This window comes from Genypterus blacodes, unplaced genomic scaffold, assembly GCF_046128005.1.
Source record: "Genypterus blacodes isolate CSIRO-AG114 ecotype Tasmania unplaced genomic scaffold, CSIRO-AGI_Gbla_v1 ptg000055l_1, whole genome shotgun sequence".
Taxonomy (NCBI): Eukaryota; Metazoa; Chordata; class Actinopteri; order Ophidiiformes; family Ophidiidae; genus Genypterus; species Genypterus blacodes.
In genome coordinates this window covers 4304940-4331445 of record NW_027466867.1, presented here as the reverse complement: position 1 = coordinate 4331445, position 26506 = coordinate 4304940, and the positions used below count along the sequence as shown (strand labels likewise).

Genomic DNA, 26506 nt, shown 5'->3' with positions numbered 1-26506 from the left:
TAAGAAATTATTGTGAAGAAAATGTTGCTGTTAAGATCTGTAAGGAAACAAATATATATGAATTTAAGTGAATCAATAAATAAGGAACTAAATTTAAATGTAATTCATTTAAATTCAGTTTATTCTCCAGTAACCTGCACACCAAAAAGACTGAAATACAGAGAAATGAATTCATAAATGTTCATCATATGGAATAACATTTAAAATCTAACAAACCAGGCTACATTAGAAAGATTCTTTCAGGATATTCCAGGATATTTATTCACCAAACCCAGCTGGTGGAGGTATTATATGTGGGCAGCCTAGACAAGGTTAAACAAATGCTCAAAAGCTCAGCGTGTCCTCAGAAACCCTCCAGAATCAATGCAGCTGGGTAAAGATTGACAGATGCGGGGAACGACGGACATTGTAAGTGAAGTTGAGGGACATTCAGATGATCATTGGTCCTCACGACATCATGCTGACTGCAGCCGCTCTGCTCTTCACCCTGAGCGTCCTCACCGCTCACGGGCACTCTGAAGTAAGTTTGGAAATGCGATCTTTGAGTCTTCTTTGTGGAGTGGCTGTTTTTGAGTATAACCCTGCTGTGGTTTTTGTCGTTTCAGCTTGACTGTAAGAATCTCGTCTGCTGGTGACACACACACACACACACTGTTAATCTGTTTAATTCTGCTGTCCCCAAACCTGATCAGAGAGATTCTTCATGTGTTTGCTTATTTATTTTATCTTACTCAAATAGTTTAAAGAGAATATACTGTCTTATCCAATCAATACAGAACAAAATTCATACAATAATTCAAAAATGATAAAAAAAAAAAAAAGAAGAATTCCACTTTAATTTAATAGATATTGAATGTAATTAGACCTTCTGGTCACTTTATGTTCTTCTCTTCTCTTCTCTTCTCTTCTCTTCTCTTCTCTTCTCTTCTCTTCTCTTCTCTTCTCCTCTCTTCTCTTCTCTTCTCTTTACTTTTCCTCTTGTTGCCAAAGTTCCAAAGTTTACTCAGCTCTCTGTTTTTGGCAGACATTGACTACGGGGATGATGAATTCGATTTGGATTACACCCCGGGTTTTGTAGGATCAGACGACTGGTTGTACGAGCTTTTGGATGAAAACAGTGAGTGCCCCATAAAAACCTTCTCTCATATTCCTTTTTTTTCCATAAATCCTCATCCAAACTAACTTCTGCTCTTTCCCAGCTGCTTGCAATCCAAACCCTTGTCAACAGGGTGCCTCCTGTTTCAGTGAAGGTGGATCTAACTTCACCTGCCTCTGTCAGGAGCCTTACACAGGCAAGAAGTGTCAAAGAGGTATGAACGACCTTCTCCTTTCATCACTCATTCACTCTGGACAACTGCAAACACGTCTCCCTCTCTTTTTGGGTTTCCTCAGTGAGAAACGTGTGTGAGAATGTGTCATGTGGTCACGGTTACTGTGTCGTCGACTTGAAGAAGCCACCGTTTTACGAGTGCAAGTGTAAAACTCCCTACCAAGGCGCTGACTGCAAGTCCTGTGAGTACGACGCCAACTTGGAAGAGACGCTAATACTCGATCACACACTTGACTAGAACTAGAAACCCCATAATGAATGGAGATGTTGCTCTATAACCACACTGCACTTTCTGACATGGATCAACATCAAAACGAACAGATTTGACCTCTGATCAGAGCAAACTGATGCATTTCTCTCCACATGTAGATTATTGATAGACCCAGACAGATTAACCATACGCCCCCCGTTGAAGATTCCTATGTGCACCCCTCCTGCTCCTGCTCCTGTTCTGTTCATTTGTCCCTCTGGCCCGTTTCAGTGCCGGTGTCTGTCTGCGAGCCCAGTCCCTGCAAGAACTGGGGCGTGTGCATCAACGGAACGAAACGATTCCGCTGTGCCTGTCCTGACGGATATACTGGGAGATTCTGTGAAGTTGGTAAAAGGCTTTACAGAAGTGACAGCGCCCCCTTTAATGCTCCTGTCATATCACTTACTGTGCTTTAATGTTTGGCCTCAAATTTCCACGCAGCCCCCACTGACTGTTACCAGGGAGATGGAGCATCGTACCGGGGTTCAGTCAGTGTGACAGAGGGAGGTATTGTTTGTCTGGACTGGCATTCCTATTTCATCCTGGCCAATGGGGAAGACCCTTTTGTGACTTATTCAGATTTCGATGGACTGGGACGTAACAACGACTGCAGGTATGCGGTTGTTAAGGGTGGTATTGGTGTTACTCTTTAAAGTGGAATTTAGACTATTTCATTATATCTATTTATCCATTTATTTATTAGGATTTAACTGCATTAAGAATAAGAATAGTTTCTCGAAAAAGCAACCTTGATTTCCTCTTAGGAACCCAGATGGCGACGACAAACCTTGGTGTTTTACTAAAGAGAACAAAACATTACTCTGGGACTACTGCAAAATCAAGAAATGCTCCCAAGGTGATCTCACACACACACACACACACACACACACACACACACAGATGCATGCCCAGTGCTCATCTTCCTCTTCCATTAGACCCGGTCGTCCCTAAGCCCACAGCGGTTGCGCCTCAGCGAAGCCCCACCCAGTTCTCCCAGTGTGGCGTCTCCATGCCAGTTCGCAACAGCAGGATCTTCGGGGGGAGAAAGTCGTTCCCTGGCGCCCACCCGTGGCAGGTGTCCCTGCAGTACAGAAAGAAGAACTCCAATGATGCGTTCGGCCACACGTGCGGAGGAATCCTGATCTCGTCCTGCTGGGTCCTCACTGCCGCTCACTGCATGTAAGTTCTCGATTGCCATTTCAGGTCGATGCCTTTTCCTGCTGAATCCTACAGAGTGGTTCTTTATAGTGATCCCAATGATGAATACCAAGTGGTTGCGGGAGGCGTGAACTTGAATAAAGACGAGACGATGGACCAGGTAATCCCAGTGTTGGAAAGTATTGTCCATGAGAGATACAGACTCACAGCAGAAGCACTTTACAACGACGTTGGTTTGTATATTTTGTCTTTTCTTACCAAATTACCCACACATTCACTCATTCATGTCTTCATTGACTTACGCCAAAAGGAACGTAGTTGGATTGGTTTATCTATAGACCTGTATGTGTGAATGCCTGTTGCAGCTCTGCTCAAACTCAAAGTCACCGACAGTCCTTACTGCGCCAAGGAAACACGCTTTGTGAGGACGGCCTGTCTCTCGACCAAGGCCTTCCCCCCTGGAAAGGAATGTGTGATCTCCGGATGGGGCAAAACTGAAAATAGTACAAAAACAAAATGTCCTTTGATATCCACTTAACATGTGTTTGTGGTAAAGCGGCCTTTAAATACACACTTTGTTTCCCCCTCAGCTGTGTACAGCCCCCAGCTGCTGAACGCTCGTGTTCTCCTGATCTCAGACAAGCGATGTAAAGCTCCTGGTGTCCATGGAGACTTGATTGACGCAAGCATGATCTGTGCGGGCGTCATGCAAGGAGGCGTCGACACCTGTCAGGTGAGATTGTGTTAGGACGACGCACTCTTAAAGTCCAACCTATTTCAGGTCATTGGGTGTTGAACCATCTCTCTCTCTCTGCAGGGCGACTCCGGGGGCCCCCTGGTGTGTGAGGAGAACGGGGTCTCCTATGTGACCGGTGTGGTGAGCTGGGGTGTCGGCTGTGGCGAAAAGAACAAGCCTGGTGTCTACGCCAACGTCCATGGACTAAACAACTGGATCAAAAGCAAAATGAACTGAGGATCTGTATCTGTATCTGCATGAGTGTGTGTGTGTGTCACAGGGAAACAAGGCCACTTTGCGTTTGACAAAACTCTTTATTTTTTTCCATCAGCAAATGAAAGCAAGCATTTACTCCGAGCCCAGCTTTGAGATTAAAGAAACACTGTCACAAGCTCACAAAGCTGAACCTGTCAGAACAATCGTAGGGTCAAAGGTCACTTCAGTAGGGCAGAGTTCTCCCTGAGCCTCATTACAACAACACAGCATATGATCCATGCCTGAACTTGCAACATGTGTGAATAAAGATATAAAACAAACGATGTGTGTGTGTGTGCCTCACTGTTCTTCCTCTTGAACACACTTATAATCATTTATAATCCGTATAAGGACTTCTAGTAAAGATGCATTTGTGAGGTGGCAGTTCAACTGCATCAATCTGAAAAGTTACATTTTGGGCTAAACTAAGCAAATACAGATGAATCTCAAAATCACAATCTCATAGTTGAGATCAAATGTCAAACCTGCATGACATTCAATCTGAAAACAAATCATCCTTCCCTCAAACTTGACTGTTTCCCTCCTGATTCCACCTGCTTCATCCCTTTAGCTTTAATCCACATTTCACAGTTCACTCTCACACCCAGTTTACGTAATCTCCCGCCCTCACACACCTCACTCCAGCTTCAACGCTCATTTCACCAAAGTAGACGCCACCGTTCCACCAGTAAGTAAGTAAGTAAACCCCTCTTACTCTTAAAGTGTCTTTCTTTAACATTTCCTAAATACTATTTTCATATAAAAACACTTTAATCTACGCTTCTTCTATGGCAGCAGCTTTACTGGAGGACATCCTCACTGTGTTCTCAATGGCGGCGGAGGAGGACGACTTGCTGGAGGTGGTGGACTTCCTCTCCATGGACTTGAAGGAGGAGGAGGAGGAGGTGGTGGTGGACTTCTTCTGGACGGTTTGGATGGTCTTCTTCCTCTTGACCTGGAGGACCTCCATGGCGTCCATGTTGACACCTTGCTGGATCTCCTCGCTGGTCTCCACCTGCTCTGAGGACTGCTGCTGCTGCAGCTGCAGCGCCATCTGCTGCTCCATCTGAAGCTGGTGCTGGAACTAGAAGACAGAGGAGGAGGAGGAGGAGGAGGAAGAGGAAGAGGAAGAGAAAGAGTTAATGTGTTGAATGTGTTGAACTTCCTGCCTCATAACTATCTCAAACAACCAACGATTTGATCAGGTGGTGCAAAGACAGTGATGGAAAGCGTAGATGCTTCACTATTAACGATACAGGCGATCATCAAAACGGAGCCATCAAGGAAAGGTTTCATACAGAAGGAATCATTTCTGCCATTAATTGAGTTCCCCTCACCATCATCATGTGCTGGTACTTAGCGATAGCCTCGTCGGTGCTCACCCCCTCAGCCAACCCCAGCTCGGCGGCTCGGCGGGCCAGTTCGGCCTTATGGGAGCCTGGAGGGGTCCAGCCCGCTCCCTTCATCCAGTTCAGATCGGCCTTGTAGTTCACCTGCAGAGAAGTGGCAGAGGGCCACAGTTAAAGCGTGCTGCAGAATGTTTGGATAGAACCTACACAGATGTTCAGAAAACACCGTAACCTACGTCGCTCTGCAGCTTGTAGGCCTGCTTGGCGTGTTTGACGTTGAGCTGCTCGGGGTCGCAGGTGTAGTCGTGGAGTTTGTTGCGGTAGGTGATGTCGCTGGCCTGCGCTTGGCTCTTCTTGGCCTGCAGGAACTCGGGCTGGTCGGCGTGGATTTTGTACTGGCCGCGCTCCTCCTTAGACTGCCGTTTGTACTCCAGGTTGCTCTGGAGTTTGCTGGCGGCTAGAGAGTGCACCATCTTAGGGTCGTCCTCCACGCAGCGCAGCCCCACCTGCTGGCCCTTCTCCTTCTGATGGGACTCCTTGTAGCGGAACTGTGGCGGGGAGAAAGTTTTTGGAACAAAAGATCTAAATCGGATCTCCACCTCTCAGATTTGCTTCATCACGTTCACTCACGTCGCTGGCGATTTCTCTGGAGACCTTGGCGGTTTGGAAGGGAATAGCGTCCAACCTCAGGTCGTAGCCCGACGACTTCACCTCCTCCCCAGATTGCTTGTAAACTTTCTTCACGGGGGTAAAGAATGTTTGAGATAAAAGAATGTCAGTAAGAGATATTGAAGTCTCTTTGAAATCACGTGAGGAAGATGAGAGCGGGGTCTTACATCGCTTATCTGCTGGGCGTTAAGCTTGGCTCTGATGAAGTCTGGGTCGTCTCCGTGTAGTGTGTACTTGTGCATGTCGTCATTCCTCCCTGATTTGTACAACCTCTGGAGTGTGAAGACAGAAACATCAGCGGATTCAGAATTTACGGAATTTTAAGAGAAGTAAAGTAAAATCCAATTATACCACTCAAACTAGTTACTGTATGGTTTAAGATACGGCTACAAACACGGTTCACTCTACCTCACTGCACTGCTGATAGCTGGTCTTGGCATGGAGGATATCAGGAGAGTCGGCCACTGAGGTGAACTTCAGTCTGTCGGGCAGCTGACGATACTTTTTCTGTGTGAAGGCAGCAGACACTGAAGTTAGGACTTGAGATTAAAATTGAAGCTGATCCTAAATGTCTGTGATAACGTGAGGAGTCTGATGTCATCTCATTTTCAGAACGTGTCACATGTACACCCACATCACTTATGAGCTCTCCGGCCTTCTTAGCCGATTCCAGCTGAGGAGCGCCCACTCCATCCCAGGCCACTCCCTTCATGAAACGCAGGTCAGACTTGTAGAGTTTCTAGAAAAAAGGGAAACGGACAAGTTGGGAAAATTAGTATCGCCTTCTTGCCTTCTTCCTCCCATTCATCGTCTCTTCTTCTCCTCACCTCGCTCTGCAGGTCGTAAGCCTTTTTGGCCCACTGGACCTTCATGTCGTCGGGGAGCACAGTGTACTCATGCAGCCTTTTCCTGTAGTCCTGTTCGCTGGCCAGAGCCTGGGCGTTCTTAGCCATAACCAGATGCATCATGTCGCCCGTGAGGTGGTACTGCCCACTGGCCGTCAGCGCGTCCTTGCGGTACTCCTGGTCGCTGGCCAGCTTGCCCGCCTGCAAGCAGTGCAGGAGACGCGGGTCGTCCAGGACGCTCTTGGCACCGATGTGCTTCCCCTTCTCCAGAACGTGGTTGTGCTTGTACTGATACTACAGTGAGGGAGAAGCAGAGGTTGTCGTTTATTCTGACATTAAAATCGGTGACCGTGCAAGGATGACTTTGCTTTGTATTTGCTTACATCACTGGCAATGCCTGTGGAGCTCTTGGCCGACTGGAAGGGGATATCCTGCATGGAGAGTTTGTAGCCCTGAGCTCTCAGTGTGTGCCACGACTCCCTGTACTTGATCTGAAGGTCAAAAAACACAGATCAAACATTAAATTACCCAGAAAAAGAGAGCCACATTAGCTCATTCTGTGTTTGAGTCACATGAACTGACCTCACTGAAGTTGGCAGCGTTGATCTTTGCTTGTGTAATCTCTGGCCTCTCGGTTGTTATAGTGTAGTTGTGTTGGTCGTTCACCCCTTTCTCTTTGTACAAACGCTGGGGCGGAGAGAGCACACACACACACACACATTTATCACCGGCTGAAATGTTTCGTATTCATGAAATCACAGAATCCGTCCGCCTTTTTTAACGATCTTACCTCGTTTGTGATCTGTCCGCTCATTTTGGCGTGGACGATATCTGGGGAGTCGGTGACAGACGTGTGCTTGAAGCTGTACGGCTGCTGTCGATACTTTTTCTGTTGTGGAGGAAATGTCCAAGTTAGTCTCTGCGAAACCCTGACACTGCACACTTAGACGCAAACAGTACAGAGAGGCTCAACCAGATTCTCACATCACTGATGAGGTCTGAGGCTTTCTTGGAGCCTTCGATCTGCAGAGCCCCTGTGCCGATCCAGGCCGCGCCTCTCAGGTAGTTCAGGTCCGAGCGGTATACTTTCTGAGGGGAACACGTACACAGATGCACGGTTAACGCTTGTATACAATGGCCGAGAACATATTACAGAGACAGTGATTGGAGGAAACGGGAAGAAAATGTGTCTCACCTCACTCTGCAGAGCGTAAGCCTTCTTGGCGGCCTGCAGCGTCATGTCGTCGGGCAGCGTGGTGTACTGATGCAGGATGTGCCTGTAGTCCTGATCGCTCACCAGCGACTGGGCCTTTTTGGCGTGGGCCACCTCCATCATGTCCATAGACAGGCGGTACTTGGAGAGATCCCTCGCCGAGTCCTGCTTGTATTTGATCTGAAAAAGGAGGAGATGAGATTAAGCAGTTGATCTTTAAAATGACTAAATAGATGAATTAGTCCTGCGGTTGAGGAGGAAATACTCACATCGCTCTGTAGCGTGCTGGCGTGGACTGAATGAGCGATGTTCAAATCATCCTGTAGTCCCCTCAGTCCAATCATCTTCCCTTTGTTCTTCTTAAATTCCCCTTTATACTTAAGCTGCAGAAAGAAATAACGAAGCTCTATCAGACGGTTTGAAAAGCTACTTCCAGTCTGTAACTATAAGATGAATCTGTTTTGTGCCATAATGAGTTTTGTAAGATAAGCTTACGTCACTCAGGATGTCTGTGGATGCTTTGGCGGACTGGAAAGGAATAGCGTCCAGGCGCAGTTTGTATCCGCCATCGCGTAGCTTAGTCCAGGATTCCTTGTAATGGCTCTGCAGACGCACAAACACACAAGGTGAGACCTCACACGCACCTGAGCCACGAGCCACAGTTCCAGTATTGTGCGCTCACCTCACTGAGGTTCATGGCATTGAGTCTGGCCTGCACATGCTCAGGCAGCTCTCCGCTCAGTGTGTAGTTGTGCTTCATGTTCTCGCCCTTCTCCCTGTACAGCCTCTGCAAAAACCATGTACACACTCCGCAGTGAGTCAGATTGCAACCGACAAACCGACAAGCTTGATACTTGATACTAAAATATGTTGCGTCACACGTACGTCGATGGCTAGCTTGTTGCTGTGTTTGGCCTGGAGCATCTCTGGAGTGTCTTCAACGCTGGTGTACTTCAGAGCGCTCACATTCTGACGGTACTTTTTCTGGAATACAAGAAAGTCCGGCAGAGAAAGAGACATGAAGGATAGATAGATAGATATTTGGCTCGTGGTGAAAAGAGGAATTCCAGGCTCTGTTCTATTTCTGTGGTCTCATATTTGTAACCCTGACATGACTACTTACCGGACTAAGTGGCTGCTTATACAGAGGTTATCAATAGAGTGTGTTCCTGTCACTCAGCACCGTTTGCTGCACATTAGTGTAAGTGTTACCGCACCATTTTACCGGACAAGTGCATTGCAAACTGAAGCACGAGGCGGAACAACACCTTTATATAACAGAGGCTGAATTAGGACACAGGAAAATGTGGAGAAATGGTCTAAAAGGTATGAAGGCATTAATATGGAGGGCTTTTATGTTGGAGTGGTTCCAGTTCCTGCACTCCTGCTCCTGGCCTCTTGTTATAGCTCGGTCTGTTGCTAACCTAGTTTCTAGAGAACAGGAATGGTTCGCGGCTCTTTAAATACATTCTGACCCGAGCGGTAAACCCAGATATGCGCCGGTCCATGCGGTCCCACGTTACACAATCATGCTTATCACTTTCTCACGCTCCCGTATTAGCTTAACTACATACTTCTGCAGTTATTAATAATTCAGATTAATCGTGCTATACAGTGTAACAGTCTCAAGTACTCTTCGTTGTCGATATAAAGGATGATCCACATTCTCTCATTTTACCTTTTTAAATCAGTATCTCCCAGAATGACATGCAATGCATTCTGGGTGTCGGGGTCAGAGCGTACCTCACTGACGAGCTCTCCGGCTTTCTTGGCCTGCTGCACGTCAAGAGACTTTCCCGCCTCCCAGCCCACGCCCTTCATCCAGTTCAGATCTGACCTGTACTGTTTCTGAAGACAAACACACACATTTCACTTCCAAATGATTCCCAATTCCTGATTTCCACCACAGATTGATCAGCAATGCTTTCAATTAATCCTCTAGACATGTAAATAAAACAATAATGACTGCTTGGGCTGGTTTCTTACATCGCTCTGCAGTCCGTAGGCCTTCTTGGCCCAGGTGACGGTCATGTCCGTTGGCAGCGTGGTGTACTCATGGAGGAAAGTTCTGTATGTGGTATCGGTTGCCAGGTCCTGGGCCTTTTTGGCGTGGCTGATGTTCAGCATATCCAGGGAAACACTGGAGATGGTATAAGAACAATCAAATCAATGAAACACAAGGTTAAGTAAAGAGTAAATACAGTAAAGTAGCTGATTTAGAACTTAAATATCCCTGTTGAGGAGCGGAGTCTCACTTGTATTTGGCCTTTGCGTCCTCGTAGTCCTTCTTGTACTCGAGGCCGCTTTGTAGTTTGGTGGCCAGAGCAGAATGAGCCATCTGAGAGTCACCGCTGACCGACTTAATGCCAATCACCTTGCCTTTGTTCTTCTCATACTGCTCCTTGTATTTGACCTAGAGGAGCACAAGACGTAAGTAGTGGTCAGTGACATATCGAGGTGGACAAATCAAAATGTTAGATCACTTTCAAATCACTGGTGGGTAAGTTCTCGAGTCACTCACATCACTGGCCAGGTCTCTCTTTGCTCTTGCGGTGAGGATAGACAGAGAGTCCAAACTCAGCTCGAAGCCCTTCTCCCTCTGCTTCTCCCAGTTGCTCTTGTACACTTTCTATAAAACATAAAGGGGAAATTAGAAAGTAGTCACAAGCAGACTCAAAAGCAGGCCGCTTGAGTCCACTTCCAACATGTAGTCGTACATCTACTTCTCTTACCCCACTGAGAAGGTCAGCGTTAGCCTTTGCTTGTTTGAAAAGCGGCTCGTCCTTCGTCATGGTGTACTGGTGTATCATCTGCTCCGTGTCCGCCTTGTAAGCCAGCTGGACATTGGAATCAGATGTGGACATTAGATGGACATTAGTGAGAGATGGGAGAGAGAATGAAACGGCCCAGGTCACAGATGTACAGGTTAAAGCCTTACGTTGCTCCGCAGTTCCTGGCTTTTCTTCGCATGTTTGAGGGAGAGATCGTCTGACACGTGCGTGAACTTGACACTGTCCACCTTCTGGCGGTATTTAGTCTGTGAAATATAGAATGTTGGATGTCATCACATAAGCGTAGATCAATACAGAGATTGAGAAAGTGCCTTCACCACACAGAACGTCCGTATCAACTCACGTCACTGAGCAAGTCCCCGGCTTTCTTAGCCTGGGCTACGTTCAGGCTTCCGTCGACCTCCCAGCCCACTCCTTTCATCCAGTTCAGGTCAGAACGATACTGGTTCTATAGGGGTCAAGGGGAGAAACAGCGTCACGCAAGTAAGGCTCAATCCTCCAGCAACACGTGTCAGGTTTCGACCCTTCCGTCTCTCACCTCGCTTTGCAGGGCGTAAGCCTTTTTGGCCTGCTGGACCTTGATGTCGTCGGGCATGACGGTGTATTCGTGGAGTTTGGTGCGGTATTCCAGATCGCTGGCCAGGGCCTGGGCCTTCTTGGCGTGGCTCAGATTGACCATGTCCAGCGGGAGACTAAACTTACCCTGGCTCTCCTTGGAGCCCTTCTTGTATTCAATCTGAAGAGGTCAGGATCAGAGGAGGACATGGGGAGAGCTTAATGTTCTTTGTTCTCTATTGTATCCTGCTCTGTCCATTGTACATTAGGTAACATATACGCGAGTGTCTGTCATTAGTGATAATGGATTTCTGCTTACATCACTGTTCATCTTGGCCACATGCAGAGAGTGCAGAGTCTTGGAGTCGCTCACGTTGACCCCCACTGCCTTTTCCTTCTTGTAGGACTCTTTGTATTTAATCTGAAACACATGCACAAACAAATCTGATTACGTCCGCTGAGGTTTTCGTTCAGCAGATACCTGAGAGGGAGAATGTGTTGTTTTGCGGTGACTTACGTTACTGGCGAGGTCTCGGGAAGCTTTGGCCGCTTTGACAGTCAGCGTGTCCACACCGATGTCACAGGCTTTAGATTTGGTCTTTTCCCACTCTTCCTTATATTTAATCTGGAGGTGACAGTAGAGGATTATAGAATGATAACCTGGAGGATATTACATATTTTCTTCCGACTCTCTGGGCTTTGTGTGTGTGCGTGCATGTGTTTCAACTCACATCACTGCACAGGGTGGCATTGTCTTTGGCCTTTTTGATCTGGGGCAGGTCCTGAGATAAGGTGTACTGGTGTTTGGTCTTTTCATAATCTGCTTTGTAATTTAACTGAGGGACACATAAATTAAACATAGGCACCAATCAGTCCAATGCTCATGGGTGCAATCCGGTGCAATGTAATCGATCTTTCTACTCACATTGCTGACAAGATTAGCATTTTTCTTGGCTAGGATGATCTCTGGTGTGTCCACCACTCGACTATGCTTGACCTGGTCAATATGTTGCCTGTAGTTCTTCTGTGGTCATAAAAAAACAACAAATCTGAGTTCCTACTTGAGAAAGAACACACTTTGGACACACAGGTTGGATTAGATTTGGGAAGTCTCACATCCTTCAGGGGGTCCAGCTTCCGTTGGCTTTGGTAACCAGGGGTGAGAGTAGCCGGGTAGTTGTAGTCCCCTTGCTCTATCTTCTCATGCTCATAACCTTGTTTGTAAGAAATCTGTCATGTACACAAAGAGTGTATTAGGGACAGAAGGGGCAGAGTAGTGTGTCCATTTGTGCGTGTAATGTATGTTTAATAATGTGGACAAGGAAAATAAAAATGTCTCAAACTATCAATCTAATTATTACAGTGGAAAACGGTGCTTACATCACTTGCAAGCTTCCTGGCCTTCATGGCGTGCATGGTCTTCTTATCGATCCCCGAGCCTTCATAGTGGCCTTTCATACTGGTGGTGTACTTCTCCTTGTACTTGTTCTAAGAAAAGATGAAGAAAAATTACAATTCTGTCTATCTTCTATGGAACATTCAGCGGGTAATGTGTGAAAAGGTTTTTGTGTGTTTTGATACTTGCATCACTGCTGAACTTGCCGGCCTTGGCTGCGTTCTGAAACTGTGGCGTCTCACAGAAATTGATGCTGTGTCCTTTGGTGTTCTCCAAGTCTTTCTTATACTCCACCTATCGGAGAAAAGGCAAAAAATAAAAGCAGCTGCAACAACAAACATGTTGTAAGCCGTAAGTCTGAGCTTACAGGGAGGGTTAGGAATGAGCCTATATGGCACCAGGGATACATGTCTGAGTGATAAATGTCAATACACACGCAGACCTCAAGCCCAGATATGCTTTACTCGGCTTAACGTTAACAGTTACTGATTTGAATTAGGGAGCAAACATGGCTAATGCAACATTTCAAAGGTTCAAACCAGGTGCAGATAGCAAGCATGTATACAACATATCCATACGGTTCAGAATAGATGCGGCGGAGCAAAGCATTGTGGTCCTCCGTGCGGTAACTTTAGGCGGACTAGGTGTCTCGTGGCCTCGGTGCTAAGCTGCAACCTCAGCGGACAAGCATGTCAGGGATGCTGAGAATGCAGCATGAGTAGCTTCATGTCTACATCACACAGTATGTCCAGTATGTATCCATCTTAAGCGGACACATACACACACACAGCGGGGTGAAGGTAGAAATAGAATAGGAAGAAATGAAATAAAGGTTCTCTGTCTTCGATTCTGAATCCCTTATCGCCATATCAGTGCAGTTTGACCTCTCACCCTGATAAACTCACCTCGCTGACCAGCTTGTTGATTTTGCGTGCGTTCTTCAGGGCCAGATTATCCTCTGAGGTCAGGCTGTGGAAGTGAGACGTGTCCTTCATCTTATTTGAGTCCTTCCTGTACTTAAGCTGCGGACACATGAGATACAATTCAGCAGGCATTTAGGAGGAGAACATACTGTATTACAATAGGATGAGGCCGTCGCTAGAAGATGGATGTGTAGGTAGATTTACACACACACACACACACACGCACACACAAAGGCTAATTTGGGTGTTCAGGGTGATTCGTTTCGAGAGTGACGACATGGGATGCCTGCTCATTGTGGTCCCATCCATTGTGTGAGTGGTGACAGGGCCGAATGATGGATGATGCTGAAGCTTTTACACTCCACACTGTTGAGGTCACGTTTGCAGTCAGCTCGCACGGTCACACAACTGTTCCCAGCTCGCCAACCGTTGTGCGTTTTCCCCTGATACTCACATCACTTGCGTGTTCCTGAGCCTTCTTAGCCAGATGATAGCCCGGAGTGATCATGGCAGGGAAGCTCCCTTTGCCTCGCTGCTGCTCGTACTTCTCAGTATAGGCAATCTGCAAACATAAAGGGAATTCAATACTATCAAGATTGTAACCTAAATAGTGAAACAGAAAATGGTGTCCTTCCTTCCTTCTGTTCTCCAATAACAATTCCAACTCTTCCACTTGCTTACATGGCTGAATTTCTCTGCGTTTTCTCTGCCGTTTACGATTTCGCCCATTGCTGCTTCGGCGCAGGCTTTGCCCTTGATCTCCTGTTCATACATCTGACGATACTTTATCTGGAAGAACAACCACACCGTTACCAATGATCGCTGTGCGTATGCGTGCGTTTGCATTTGTTTGTTGCGTGCGTACGTACATCACTGGCCATCTCAGTGGCTTTCTTTGACATCTGGTATCCAGGAGTGAGATGTGCTGGGAAACTGCCTTTACCTCTCTGCTGCTCATACTCCTCTGTGTACGTGTACTAGGAGAGGTGAATGACATGAATTAGACCTCCCAAATAGTTAGAATCATGAGGCTCTCTGAAGGCAGAGTACAGTCATTCATCCTGAACAGGCTTCAGATATTGTGACGTCATTAGGAAAGGCTTACATCACTGATTTGTCCTTGTTTCTTGGCCAGAATCACCTCTGGGGGGTCAACAAATGCGGTGTATTGTGAGAGTCTCTCCTCGTGTCCTTTTTTATACTCAAGCTGCAGGGGGGAAGAAAATTATACAATTTGATTTGAAGAAATAATACCTTTAACGCTGGAGTGAAAAAAGTGTGTGTTCCACTTACACCACTGGCCAGTGTGTTGGCGTTCTTCGCAGCCTGGTAACCCGGGGTGATCATGGCAGGGAAGCTGCCTTTTCCTTTGGACTGTTCATATTCCTCTGTGTACTTCACCTGTACACACACAGAAGCAGGGCTTATCATTTGATCAGTATGAATTAAAGATGTTTAGGAAAATGTGCAGTCAGGCAGGAGCACTCACGTCACTGATGCTGTTCTGGGCCTGGGACACCCTCACTATCTCCTGGTTGGTTACCATGCCGGAGTACCATGTTTGCTGCTCAGAGAACTGAGACTGAGAGTGAAAAGCCTGTTTGGATACAGAACACAAACCTCATCGTTCCCAGCTGGTCACAAGAAGAAGCAACATTGTGCCTTTTTATGCTTGTACCACCTTAATTCAGCAACCAATCCCTATCCAGTCATATTCTAACAATGGGTTTTAAATATCTGAAGAGGAGCGATCAGAACTGGTATGGTATCGCCCTTTGACTGTGGAGTAATGGCCAGCAGCTCTGCCGAGAGCTCACCTGGCTGGCTAGGCGAGCCTTCTCCAGCTCCAAGGACCTCATATCATAGTGGAAGGTGGACATAAAGCGCTCGCCATCTTCACGATACTTCAGCTACAAGTGCACATAGACGACAAGCATTAAGCCAAAGCCAGCCTGCTGCGTGTTTATGCATCTGCACACACTAAAACATGTACAAAGACATGCAAACATTGACAATAGCATAACTTTTGGTCCCAATTGAAGCTTATTCAAATAAAACAAAGGGGAGATTTGCCCTCATTTCAACTCCACAGCACCAAATATTACTGCGTCATTCTCATGTTATCACCTTTTAACAAGACAACCTGAGCTATTATTAGTGAGCTGTTATAAATAAGTGTTTATCTTGAGGCACATCAAGGCACAAAGTAGAACGAGCCAAGATGGAGACCGGGATGGAGTCTGAGCTTTTCCTTAATGACCCTGAAGCTGTAAAACTTTTGTTGTGTGTCTGTGTGAGTTCTGTGGAGCTGTTTTCACTTTTCTAGCCTAATCAAATATTCTGTCCTGATCCGGGACTCGATGAAAACAAATAAATGGTACCCTGGAGCTCATGCAAATACTGGATCTGTTTGTTTGACCTTTCTCCAAATAAAAAGATACTGCCTTCAGTGGGGAAATGGAGAATCACTCAGGATTGTCTCTAATATATGCTAAGCAAGTAGCTCTGCATTGCCGACATGGATTCAGAAATGCGTACACACACACAGACAGACTGAGACGGACGAGGACAGGTGTGAGGGCAGGGGAGAGGAAGAGATGCAGGGGCTGTTTTTCCTGGGATATAATTTTAGCCCGCCTGAAGCATAAAGTGGGCGAGCGAAAGGGGGTGTCTTGCCTCTGTCACCAGCACAGAAATAACCCCGGGCCACAGTCCCCATTCCACACGGCTGCCGTCACCGTGAACCCGGAGGGTTCGGTAGCAGCCTCTCTGGCTCATAAAGCGCCAATACAGAATCTTTATGAGTTTAAGAGCAATTTGGGAGAAATGGATACGTTGGGATCCGGAGCTTTCTGAGAGCATTTATGGTTATAGGTGAACAGATCTCATTCTCCGTGCCTCTGTGAAATCACCTTAGGTTGTGTTTGTAATTTGTGGTGCTAAGATGCCAGCTTCCAAACTAAACCACAAAGCTGTCTAATCCAAATTCATTTTGTGCCATTTCAAATGACAATCGCCTTCCCAAACAGAATATTATACCTTCTGGGGTCTTATCATGCTTTCAACAAACACAGGTTCATTCAGATTGAGCAGTGATGCATGCATGGATTATGTTTTACATCTATGCAACATGATAGTGATGATCTCAGTCAACAGGATGAAGACTACTAATGTAGTCGTATGATCGGCAGCCCATCACAACAAACCATTACAATTTCACAGAATGACATATAGAGCGAATAGAATCGCTTAACAATAGACCTTGACTGGATGCCGGCAGGCGCGTTTATCTCCTGTTACTGCCGACGTGTTGACGTTAATTACATCATCTCTAGCTTACCTCACTGCTCGCCTTGGTTTGTTTCTTGGCATTGATGTTGATGGGGGTCTGATAGACACTGGTGAATGTATTGTTCCTTGGATTATGTCTGGAGAAATAAATGAACCATAGCAACCATTAATTAAGTCACAATTTTATACAACGTTATCTTTTTGTGTGACTTTTCCCCTAATGAAGGAAACGCCACTCACACTGAGCAGTACGGCCTCTTCTTGTGGCTGACAAAGTTGTTGGCAGTCAGCACCATCCGACAGACATCGCAGTGAAAACATGCTTTGTGCCAATTCTGAAAGAACCAAAAAACAAAGTACAGAACTTGAATGTGTTATTACAGTGACAGAATTCACATCTCTAATTTAGGAGAAACTGTTTTGAAGTGGACAGGTGGTTTCTGACAGATAGCGGCACAGTAAGACGGTGTTATAGATAGCACTCTTTAATGAATAAGGCCAAAAATAAGGGCAGCAATCATAGCACGCATGTGGAACTGGATAAGCTGATTTGTTCTTATGTAGCACTTTTGATATTATATATAGATTCATTTATGTTGCAAGCTGAACTGAATACTGACTACTCACTTACTAGATATTTACTAATTATGTAGACATTTACTAATTGTAACTGTTGAGTGTTGTGATTGAAAGTAAAGGAAAATAATCTGTTTGGGTTTAAAGTGTGATTTTTTTTGTCCCCTCTGTTCTGTATAGTCGAGGGTTTTTGTTACTATTTACAGTAAAAGATTACCAGACTACAAATGATTTCACTCTGGTTACGCCTCTCTTACCTGATCTATACAGTTGATCTTCTCAGCTGGGTAGACCACAAACCCACACCGGGCACACGACTGCATGTTGAAGGTCTGTCCTTATCCCCACGATCCTTAGAGGAAACTACAGAATTCACTAAATTGTGGTAAATGTCGGCCCCAAGCAGGAGGGTCAGTCGGGCAGGCAGGCAGGCAGACAGTCAGGCAGGCGACGGTAGTGGCGGTGGTGTAGAGGTAGATCTCAGAATCTCAGACAGTCGTGTTAGTGTGTCTCTGATGGTGACAAACTTAGCTCTGTGACTGTGTGACACTCAAACTGTCTCTTACTTGACACCATGGCCCCTATTTGACCAGCCCCCCCTACCACGGTCCAGCTGTCTGTCTGCACCAGGATGTGAGAGCGATAGACAGAGAGGGAGAGAGAGAGACGGGGCTGAAATGTCACTGTATGTGTAATGAGCCTGAGTTAGAGAGGTTGTTCAGCGTACCACCATGACACATACATATAGAAATTCAAGGAAGAGGGTAGTAGTTAAAGATAGAGAGACAGACAGGTAAGCGGACAAATATTTTTTCTCTGTCATAACGGATGACCTCATATTGTATTATTGTATTATTATTTGTATTATTATTGTCATTTCCCCCCTTCAACTCTCTTTTTTTGCATTTGGAATTATATCCCTCATACTGTATATCCACTTATATTTGGCTGGGGCTGGAACTGTTGTTGTGGCCTTTGAGACACTCGTCACTACAAAAACAAAGATATGTACAGTAAATAGGATATCTATCATGTATGTATTTATTCATATATGATATAGTTAATACATACATAGTGTTCCTGTTGCCCCGGGTTTAAATCCTGCTCTGCCTCCATTACTAAGGGCCGTTAACGTCCTGTTAAAAATTCCAAAATAAATCAATGACTGCAGAAGGTTAATCGGTGTTATATTTGATTCCAGAAAATTCTACACAATAAAATAAATCATTTTATTTTTTATTTTATTTTTAATAAAATTACAAAGAATATTCACACCTTGCTGCGTAACTGTGACATTTAGTAGACATATATTTTTTGTTGGTTTTCTTTGCACTTTCATGTCATGGTCACAGGCCCGGACATGGAGCTCAAGTGGCGGGGCTGAAGTCGTGCCAGAGCGGGGCTGGACTTTCTCCTTAAACTCACCAAAGTGACGCGGTCTGACGCGGAAACTACACCTTGAACCCGAATGATTTACTTTCACTTCAACCGCAGTTTAATTTTCTAAGGAACAGAAAAGCCCGAGAGGTAAAACTACGTACTCACTTTTGTTTCGCTAATGTGTTGCTAACAAAATACATGTAAGCAGATGGCTCACGTTAGCTCGGCTACATTGTTTTGTTTGTTAGCTTAAGTTTTGAGTTGTTTTTCTTGTTTCACGCTCACTTGGCAACCAGCTAAACAATGTCGTTACTTTAGAAATGCGCGGCATTTAAGGGATTTATATGATTACACGAACATTTACTTTCGTTTTTTTGTGTCAATAAACAACGAGTGAACCAAGCAGTGATTTGAAAGTGAAGTGAAAGTGAGGAGACGCTGATTTAATCGTACTGTGGCCAGGAGAAGATGGAGTTAACATGTAATCTATGTAACTTTAGATGGAAGAGGAGCCCGCACAGGAAAGGCAACTTGGAGAGGAAGATGAACAGGAGGCGACCGGAGACTGCACGGATGCCAGACCGGATCGTAAAGCGAGATTTCTTCTGTTTGGCAGGTGATTTCATCTCCTCCCCCTCCTTCTTCCGGGCTAAAGGTCATTATTGTCTGTGTTGACCCAGGGTTTGACCTGGCTGGACGATTGGGTGCGGGCGGTAATTGCCTAAAGAGAACACAAGGGGGCGCCAAATGGTCAAGTTCTTTGACCCAGTGCACTATGTGGTCGTCTTAAAAACAAAAACAAACTTTAAAAGATTTATAAGTATACACATTTTCAAACTTTTAACATTTTCTGGTTTCAGCTCTTCATTAATGAGGATTTAATGCTTATTCCTGTTTCATTTTATTCTAAATTAAATCCCATTGGGCTTTCAAACTGTTAAGATACAATAAGACATTTGGAGGCTTTACATTTTTAAAATTACATTCAATAGACAAAATAATCAGTCATGAAAGCGGCTGTCAGGATTGCTACGATTGATTCAGGATTATTACTTACCTGTGCACATTCACTAAGACAAGTAGAGAGGAAACATGCATAATTTGAGTTGAAAATACCGTATGGTTGTGTTCCTTGATAGGTAAGAACCTTGTTTTGTTAACGTGAAAAATGTTCATGGCTGACACGAGGACAGCCACCTCGCCTTTATTATTCCATTCTGAGTCACATAGTGGCGCTGCTAAGCTTTGTAGTGGAGGAAAACGTTGACAGCTTTGTTCCCAGACACATAATCAAACACTTTGCTTTGTCTGACTTTTAGTTTGTTTTTGCCAGATTGAGACTGGCTCGTTTCTGTATTATGGTACCCCAACATGCTAACATGACTGGATCTATCATGGGTTAGAGATTTGAACAAATTGTATGTGAATGTAGTTTATATCAGATATTATTTGATGATAGATGCTGATTAGTATTCAGGTCCCTTTCCTTGTGATGAAGGCTGCTGTGCACCTGGAGTAAGGCTTGTTAGTACAGGTGGATTCTGTGCCTGTCAGCAGAGGAGCAGCACGTTGCCCTGTCTGACCTCAGCAGGGAGCGAGGCACAGGGGCCATGTGTCAATAGAGCGTTTAGAAAGCTCTGGCGTGGTGGCGTGGCTGCTGACTCAGGGGGGTCGCAGTGCACCGCCCCCCATCCTCCGCACACGTTGGCCCAGTCCGGTAACCGGTCCAGCACAGAGAGCATGTCGGCGTCCTAGCACGCAGCCAAAAGTCCGAAGCTGCCAGATCTGGAGAAAGGAAACTCTTTCAGGGGCGGGGGGAAAAAAAACCGAAACCAAAACGAGACAAAAAAGCAACGCATTACAGATGCAGAGCGGCGTAGCGCTGAATGACGAACCCAGGTAAGACAATAACACCTCCTCTTGCTGCCATGCCCAAGGGTCGCAGCCCTTTGCCTGCCCTCACTCAACTGTTTGTTATGTTGGTACACTTTTGGAGATGGGAGGGGGGGATGGAGGGAGTGAGGGAGGGAGGGAGGGAGGGAGGGAGGAGGGAGAGAGAGCTCCAAAGTTCTGGATCACATGTTTGTCAGAATATGGCAGTGTTGCGCGTGCGTGAATGCGTGAAGCTGTTTGTGCGAGTGGCCCGGGCATTGTTCCACCTCTTTGGGTGACTTGATGACTGGGCTCTTCTGGAACTAGCGCGGATTTTGCAAGCCCCCCCCCCCCCTCAGTGGGCTACAGGTGGTTTAGTCATCTGGATGGATCTTTGAAAGAATGGAAATATGACAGGTGTGTGAGATATTGCCACTTGTGAAAGATTTTCCGCCGTCGCTCAATGTACGTCGATTCGCTTCTGATTATTTCCAATATCTGAGCTAAACTCAAACATGTTGTAGCCTCTCCAGCCTGACTGTGGATTACTGCGACCTTACTTGGAAATGTATGTACTCTCTGATCCCTGAGTAAGTGATTCAGCCTTTTAGTTGACTTTCTTGAGGTTTTCTTTCCTTGAATTTATGCTGGAAATCGAGTTTAGGCCAGATGTTGTCATTGTACAGTATCAGCGTGTGTACCAAAGAGAATCCTCTGCTTTTTAGTCTTTTATTACTTGTGTATGAATGTATTTGTTGTTTTCTCCTTACCTCTATCAAAGTGCTTTCAGACGTAGGAGCTGCATCCAGGGAATCTTTAATATACAGCATTTAAAAAACAGTGTGTGTACTGAAGCCTTCACTTATTAAAATGTTCGAGTAATATGTGTATTTTGATAATTTTTTAGAATTTCGTTGTTTTCTATTTAGTTGGGATTTTAAAACACAACTTACACCCTGGATTTACTTCATATTCATTATTTATCACTGCAGTTTGAGTTGAGACTTCATTTTAGTGTAATCAAGAGTAAATTAAAGTGTAAACGTTATGATGCTACGCCTTCATTCGGCTTGTGTGTATTGTGTTAAATCCCTCCTTGTCTCCTTCTGCGTCAGTAAGAAGAATAAGGATGGCCAGACGCGGGAGCAGGACTACTCTTCTGAAAGCCATTACAGAATCGTTTCACCAACATTCCAGTATAAGATGAGCCACCAGCGAGTGGGCAAGTGCATCATCATCAACAACAAGAACTTTGATGAGAAGACGGGTACGACTAGAGTGTTGTGTCGCAAAATCCGCAGCTGCTCCAATTCTCAATAACTCATTAAGAAAGGTACAATAATATGAGCGTTGTCTCGACAGGGATGAATGTACGCAACGGCACGGACCGAGACGCAGGTGAGCTGTACAAGTGCTTCAAGAGCCTGGGCTTTGATGTCGTAATTTACAACGATCAGACGTGTGAGAAGATGGAGTGTCTTCTCCGACAGGGTGAGTGCTGAAGTCATTATTAGTGTCAGAACCTTATAAAAGTTAAACTCGTTCCTGTAGGCAGGGCGTTATGGACTTACTTTAGTGATTACCCTGATTACAAAGTAGTGAATGTGTCTGAAGTTAGATTTAGACCAACTAAACAAAACAAACTAATATACACAGTTATAGAAACCACCTTTAATTAGATCAGCCAGCAGGTGGCGCTGTCACAAAAGTAAACGCCTGGGCCTTTTGCCCAGCTATAAGCAGCCTGTCTCTCTGTCCAGCACGTTCCAAGCAAGAGTCCTCAGCGGCTACACACCAGCTTGCAGTAACAAACATTAAATGATGTCAAACTAATATTTTCCTCTTGAACAAGACATGAAATGCTAAATGAAGAGCTGTCACGCAAACTGATGGCTGCGTTTCGGTTGGATTCCGTCTCCACCTAACGTCTCAACATCAAACCAACCGTCCAAACGTACTTAAAGAAATCTGTCACCAGCTGTCATTCATTCCAGAAAATGAGAGAGGTTTATTGGCAGACTGTCACGAAAAATAGAGAGCGTGTTCATGATCGATCCCCAGATGATCAACCACGTCACACACCTTTTTAACGGGAAGCAATCTTTTGATTTTTAAGGCGATTTCTGCAGCACAGTTATGTTTTCTTGTAAACTGAATAAATCAATAATCTGGATTTAGTTGCTGTGTCATATAAATCAACTAAATCTAGGGTTTTACTTAATTAATTAAATGAAGAGGGTTGTCTGTGTGTGTATGGGTCAGCCTCGGAGGAAGACCATAGTGACAGCTCGTGTTTCGCCTGTATCCTGCTAAGCCACGGCGAGGAGGGCATGATCTACGGCACGGACGGCGCCATGCCCATCAAGACCATGACCTCACTGTTCAGGGGCGATAAGTGCAAAAGCTTAGTCGGGAAGCCCAAGCTCTTCTTCATCCAGGTACACGCTTTCTCTTTTCCACAGTGTGATAGGATAGGAAAGGGTGTTTTGTGTGTGATTGTGTAGCCGCCATGTTGTAGTTGAGTTTAGTTTGATGCTGTGGCGTTTGGCCCACACGGTCAAGTTAGGGAGAATTTGCAGGTTAAAGAAATTGCTACTTTTATTGTTTCTGTTCAGATCAGGAACGCTAGAAGTTGTTCCAGAAGCTAAACACTGAAAGTTAAGAATGTTGACTTCAAATCTTGTCCATCCCAGCTTTTACAATCAGTTAATTTTGAATTGCTTCACCAGGTCATCGTTGAGAGTTCAGCTCAGGATCTCAATGAAATGTCATTTCATTTACTTCACCAGGCTTGCCGGGGTTCAGAATTTGATGATGGTATTCAGACAGATTCAGGTCCGCCGAACGACACGCTGGAGACGGACGCCAATCCGAGACATAAGATTCCCGTAGAGGCAGATTTCCTGTTTGCCTACTCGACCGTGCCAGGTAAGCACACCTCAGCACTGGTTTGAGGAAGTCAATGCTTGCTTCACGTGAGAGATTTCCGTGCTGACTCATGCTGATCTTGCAGGTTACTACTCGTGGAGGAACCCCGGCCGCGGCTCCTGGTTCGTCCAGGCGCTCTGCAACGTCCTCAACGAGTTCGGCAAGCAGCTGGAGATCATGCAGATCCTGACACGGGTCAACTACATGGTGGCCACCAGCTTTGAGTCTTGGTCCGAAGACCCGCGCTTCAGCGAGAAGAAGCAGATTCCCTGCGTGGTCTCCATGCTGACCAAAGAACTGTATTTCAACTGACAGCCAGACTAAACTAGACCAACAGACACCACAGACTGACCGACCGACTCACTGCTACACCGACCTAACGGCTGACCCGACGACAGGCTTTACTGTTTCAGGTACTGACTACGCGGTTAAATGATTCAGGGATCATTCGGGCCCAGCAGAACGCGCAATTCCATTATTTGCACGTGTAGCTGGGCCCGAAAACACGCACTGCATGAGAAAGGAACAATACTTAGAGTGGCACTTCACTGTCATGTGTCGATGGTCAAACTTTCCCTCTTCTTCAGAATGATTACGTCACATTTAGATCGGATCTTTGTCGACAGGCACTGTGAGATATATCCATGTTCTTCTACCGGCCCCCCGAAAACGTGCTGCCACTTTCTGTGGGTTTGGGGAATCATATCTGACTATGACTCAGCATTTTCTAGCATTTCTTACAAATGTCATAAGGAGTTATACCAAGTGGACAGGATTAACGGCACAGCCTGCATTTAGCACACGGAAGAGACGGAGAGCAACAAGCATCATTTATATTTTCTTATTCTGAGAGCTTCCTCTCCAGAAACTCATTTAAATTGACTTTATTGAATATATATATCTATTTTGCTAAGAGAGTAAACCTAATGTGTAAAATGCTCCGTCACTGTTAAACAGTGAAAGAGATTGATAACCAGGTGAAGGTTGAATGTTTTAAAAAGCCTTTGGATTTAAATTCCGCCCTTATGTCTTTTACATAAACACCCTGTATTAAAGGCTGTTTGAGATGCTTTATTTAGTGTACAACACATTTCTTTGGGAAACTTACGTAGAGTGATTATAACTTCTGTCAAAGACAAAACTCAGCTGGAGAATAGATCAGATCAGATTCAGCTATTAGTGTGTTTCAGCTGTCGGTGGTCCTTCAGAGCAGCGTGCTGACATCCTCAGGTTCTTCAATGTACCACGAGTGAGTAAATGTATCGTTGCAATAATTCAGACCTAGCTGGAGGAATCTCCTGCTGTGGAACTATACTGTTGTGAGACGTTGGGACAAAGGGCACAGTATAGAGTTTAACCCTGTGAGAGGCAAGGATCATTTGTCATTTTGATAGTTTTCTAGTGTTGGAAGACTTCAAAGTTGACAATGAAACCTTGGCTTGGCGGTAAATCAAACTGATGCACTTGTTTTCCTATATTGTCTTCTACATTTCCCTTGTTCAATCGAGGCATTCTTGTTTTGTTCTCTCTAACAATATTGAGAATACATAATGCACATATGATCAATAGGTTTTTTCCCAGATAGAGAACTTTGAATGTCTTAAGATGTGTCATAAATTTGGGAAATACCATAATCGATAAGCTGGACTTGACCCAAACTATTTCACTGATTTCACTGTATATCAGTGTTGTGTCAATTGTTTTGTCATGACATACTCGGCTACGCTAAAGTAGCGACCTCCTCATGTCGTTCACCAGAGAAGAAATGAGCTTTGTATTGATTTAGAACGATAACAAAAAAAATGCATAAAAAAAAAAAAAAAAAACTTTCTAATTTGCTTCGTCGTATTCATTTGAAGCACTCGGTGCACATTGCCAAACATTTTTAAGAAATTGTGACTAATTTCTCGCACGGGTCGTCATCTTTAGAAGTGTGAAAGTTTCCATTCTGCTCATTCGCTGTGTCGTCGTTCCCCTAAAGTCTGTCAATCTAAGAGGCAGCTATTACTGGAGGTGACACGTCTGAACACTCACAATCCACATGTACACGCTCTCATCGCTCTGCCGCTGCAAGCTGTTTGCATGGTTGACATGATTGCGTGTGTCCGTATCTTCGGGGGAATCTTGACTTCAGTTTTTTTCTCTATTTCCCCTGTTTGGTCTGTCATTTTTTTTTATCTCTTACATTACTACAGAACATTTCTAGGTGGCAAAAATAGGATTCATAGTTCCCATCATTCACCCAGAGCACTTGTCCAATACACACACACAAACAGACACACACACACAGCTCCCAAATCCTCTCGACACATGGATCTCTGCTCAGTGATGCGGTGTCCCAACTCTGTGCTGATTGGAGCGTTTTGCTCCGCATTGTTTTGGAATGAAATTTACGGCAGGAAAAAAAAAAAAATGCATTTCTAGAGGTAAAATTTGTTTCTGCTTTCCAGTGTTAGATGCTGTTCTCCTCAGGAATATATTTGACAATTCTGAATGAATGAAATGAATTGAAAAGAATTGAATAAAAAAGTATATAATCTGGCCCAATTTGAATTAAGGGCAACACTTTTGTTAAAACCTTCCAAACAGAGGAATGCTTATGTAAACATTTTATTGTATTAAACATAAGGAATTAATTGTGTAATGAGTTGTATGTTGTTGTTTTTTCTTCACATTCTTCACCCATAGACGGATCATTGGCGGTGTTGAACCCAAAGCGAGGTCAAATAGCTTAAGCGTAGAGACAAAGAAGCACAAACAAATAGTTCTCAATTCTCTAACCTGGGTTCAAATCGCATCTAACACGGGTTTGATGTACGGCTTTAATAATCAACACTTTGTGAGCCCAGTGTGGAGAGAAGCATGCATGACTAACCAAACAACAATCTGAGCAGGCCACGTAAAAAAAAATAAAAGAGAGAAGACCGACTTCAAGAACAGGAGACCGGACGAGTAAAGCGCGCTGAATTGATGCTGAGTTGATGCGCA

General features: G+C 45.0%; 3 protein-coding genes across 4 annotated transcripts; 2 read left to right on the top strand and 1 right to left on the bottom strand.

Annotated features, from left to right (window-relative positions):
• Nucleotides 1–864: 864 nt before the first annotated feature.
• On the top strand, nt 865–4010 carry LOC143001986 (factor VII-activating protease-like). The gene is made up of 11 exons (XM_076151889.1): nt 865–1117; nt 1200–1310; nt 1393–1512; nt 1812–1928; nt 2022–2193; nt 2345–2436; nt 2516–2759; nt 2829–2971; nt 3104–3241; nt 3329–3471; nt 3556–4010. The coding sequence occupies exons 1-11, from the start codon at nt 880–882 to the stop codon at nt 3709–3711; spliced, it is 1674 nt and encodes a 557-aa protein (XP_076008004.1). The 5' UTR covers nt 865–879; the 3' UTR covers nt 3712–4010.
• On the bottom strand, nt 3808–17661 carry nrap (nebulin-related anchoring protein). 2 transcript variants are annotated; one of them, XM_076151875.1, is made up of 43 exons: nt 17596–17661; nt 17003–17097; nt 16812–16899; nt 15281–15381; nt 14961–15072; nt 14765–14872; nt 14577–14678; nt 14341–14448; nt 14153–14260; nt 13926–14033; nt 13454–13570; nt 12738–12842; nt 12533–12640; nt 12269–12382; nt 12078–12176; nt 11884–11988; nt 11670–11777; nt 11472–11573; nt 11136–11333; nt 10941–11045; nt 10744–10842; nt 10538–10642; nt 10327–10434; nt 10061–10218; nt 9792–9945; nt 9549–9653; nt 8691–8789; nt 8488–8592; nt 8301–8408; nt 8075–8188; nt 7788–7985; nt 7577–7681; nt 7383–7481; nt 7175–7279; nt 6976–7083; nt 6575–6886; nt 6382–6486; nt 6156–6254; nt 5915–6019; nt 5709–5816; nt 5315–5626; nt 5067–5222; nt 3808–4813 (listed from the first exon to the last, which is right to left on the bottom strand). In XM_076151875.1, the coding sequence occupies exons 1-43, from the start codon at nt 17659–17661 to the stop codon at nt 4505–4507; spliced, it is 5433 nt and encodes a 1810-aa protein (XP_076007990.1). In that variant the 3' UTR covers nt 3808–4504. The 2 variants fall into 2 exon arrangements, with proteins under 2 accessions (XP_076007990.1, XP_076007991.1); XM_076151876.1 differs by having other exon boundaries at nt 3808–4744.
• A 1029-nt stretch (nt 17662–18690) lies between these two features.
• Nucleotides 18691–26155, top strand: casp7 (caspase 7, apoptosis-related cysteine peptidase). The gene is made up of 7 exons (XM_076151594.1): nt 18691–18865; nt 19219–19334; nt 21706–21857; nt 21953–22081; nt 22853–23028; nt 23380–23518; nt 23604–26155. Exons 2-7 carry the CDS (start codon nt 19219–19221, stop codon nt 23828–23830), a joined length of 939 nt encoding a protein of 312 aa, XP_076007709.1. The 5' UTR covers nt 18691–18865; the 3' UTR covers nt 23831–26155.
• The last annotated feature ends 351 nt before the right edge of the window (nt 26156–26506 follow it).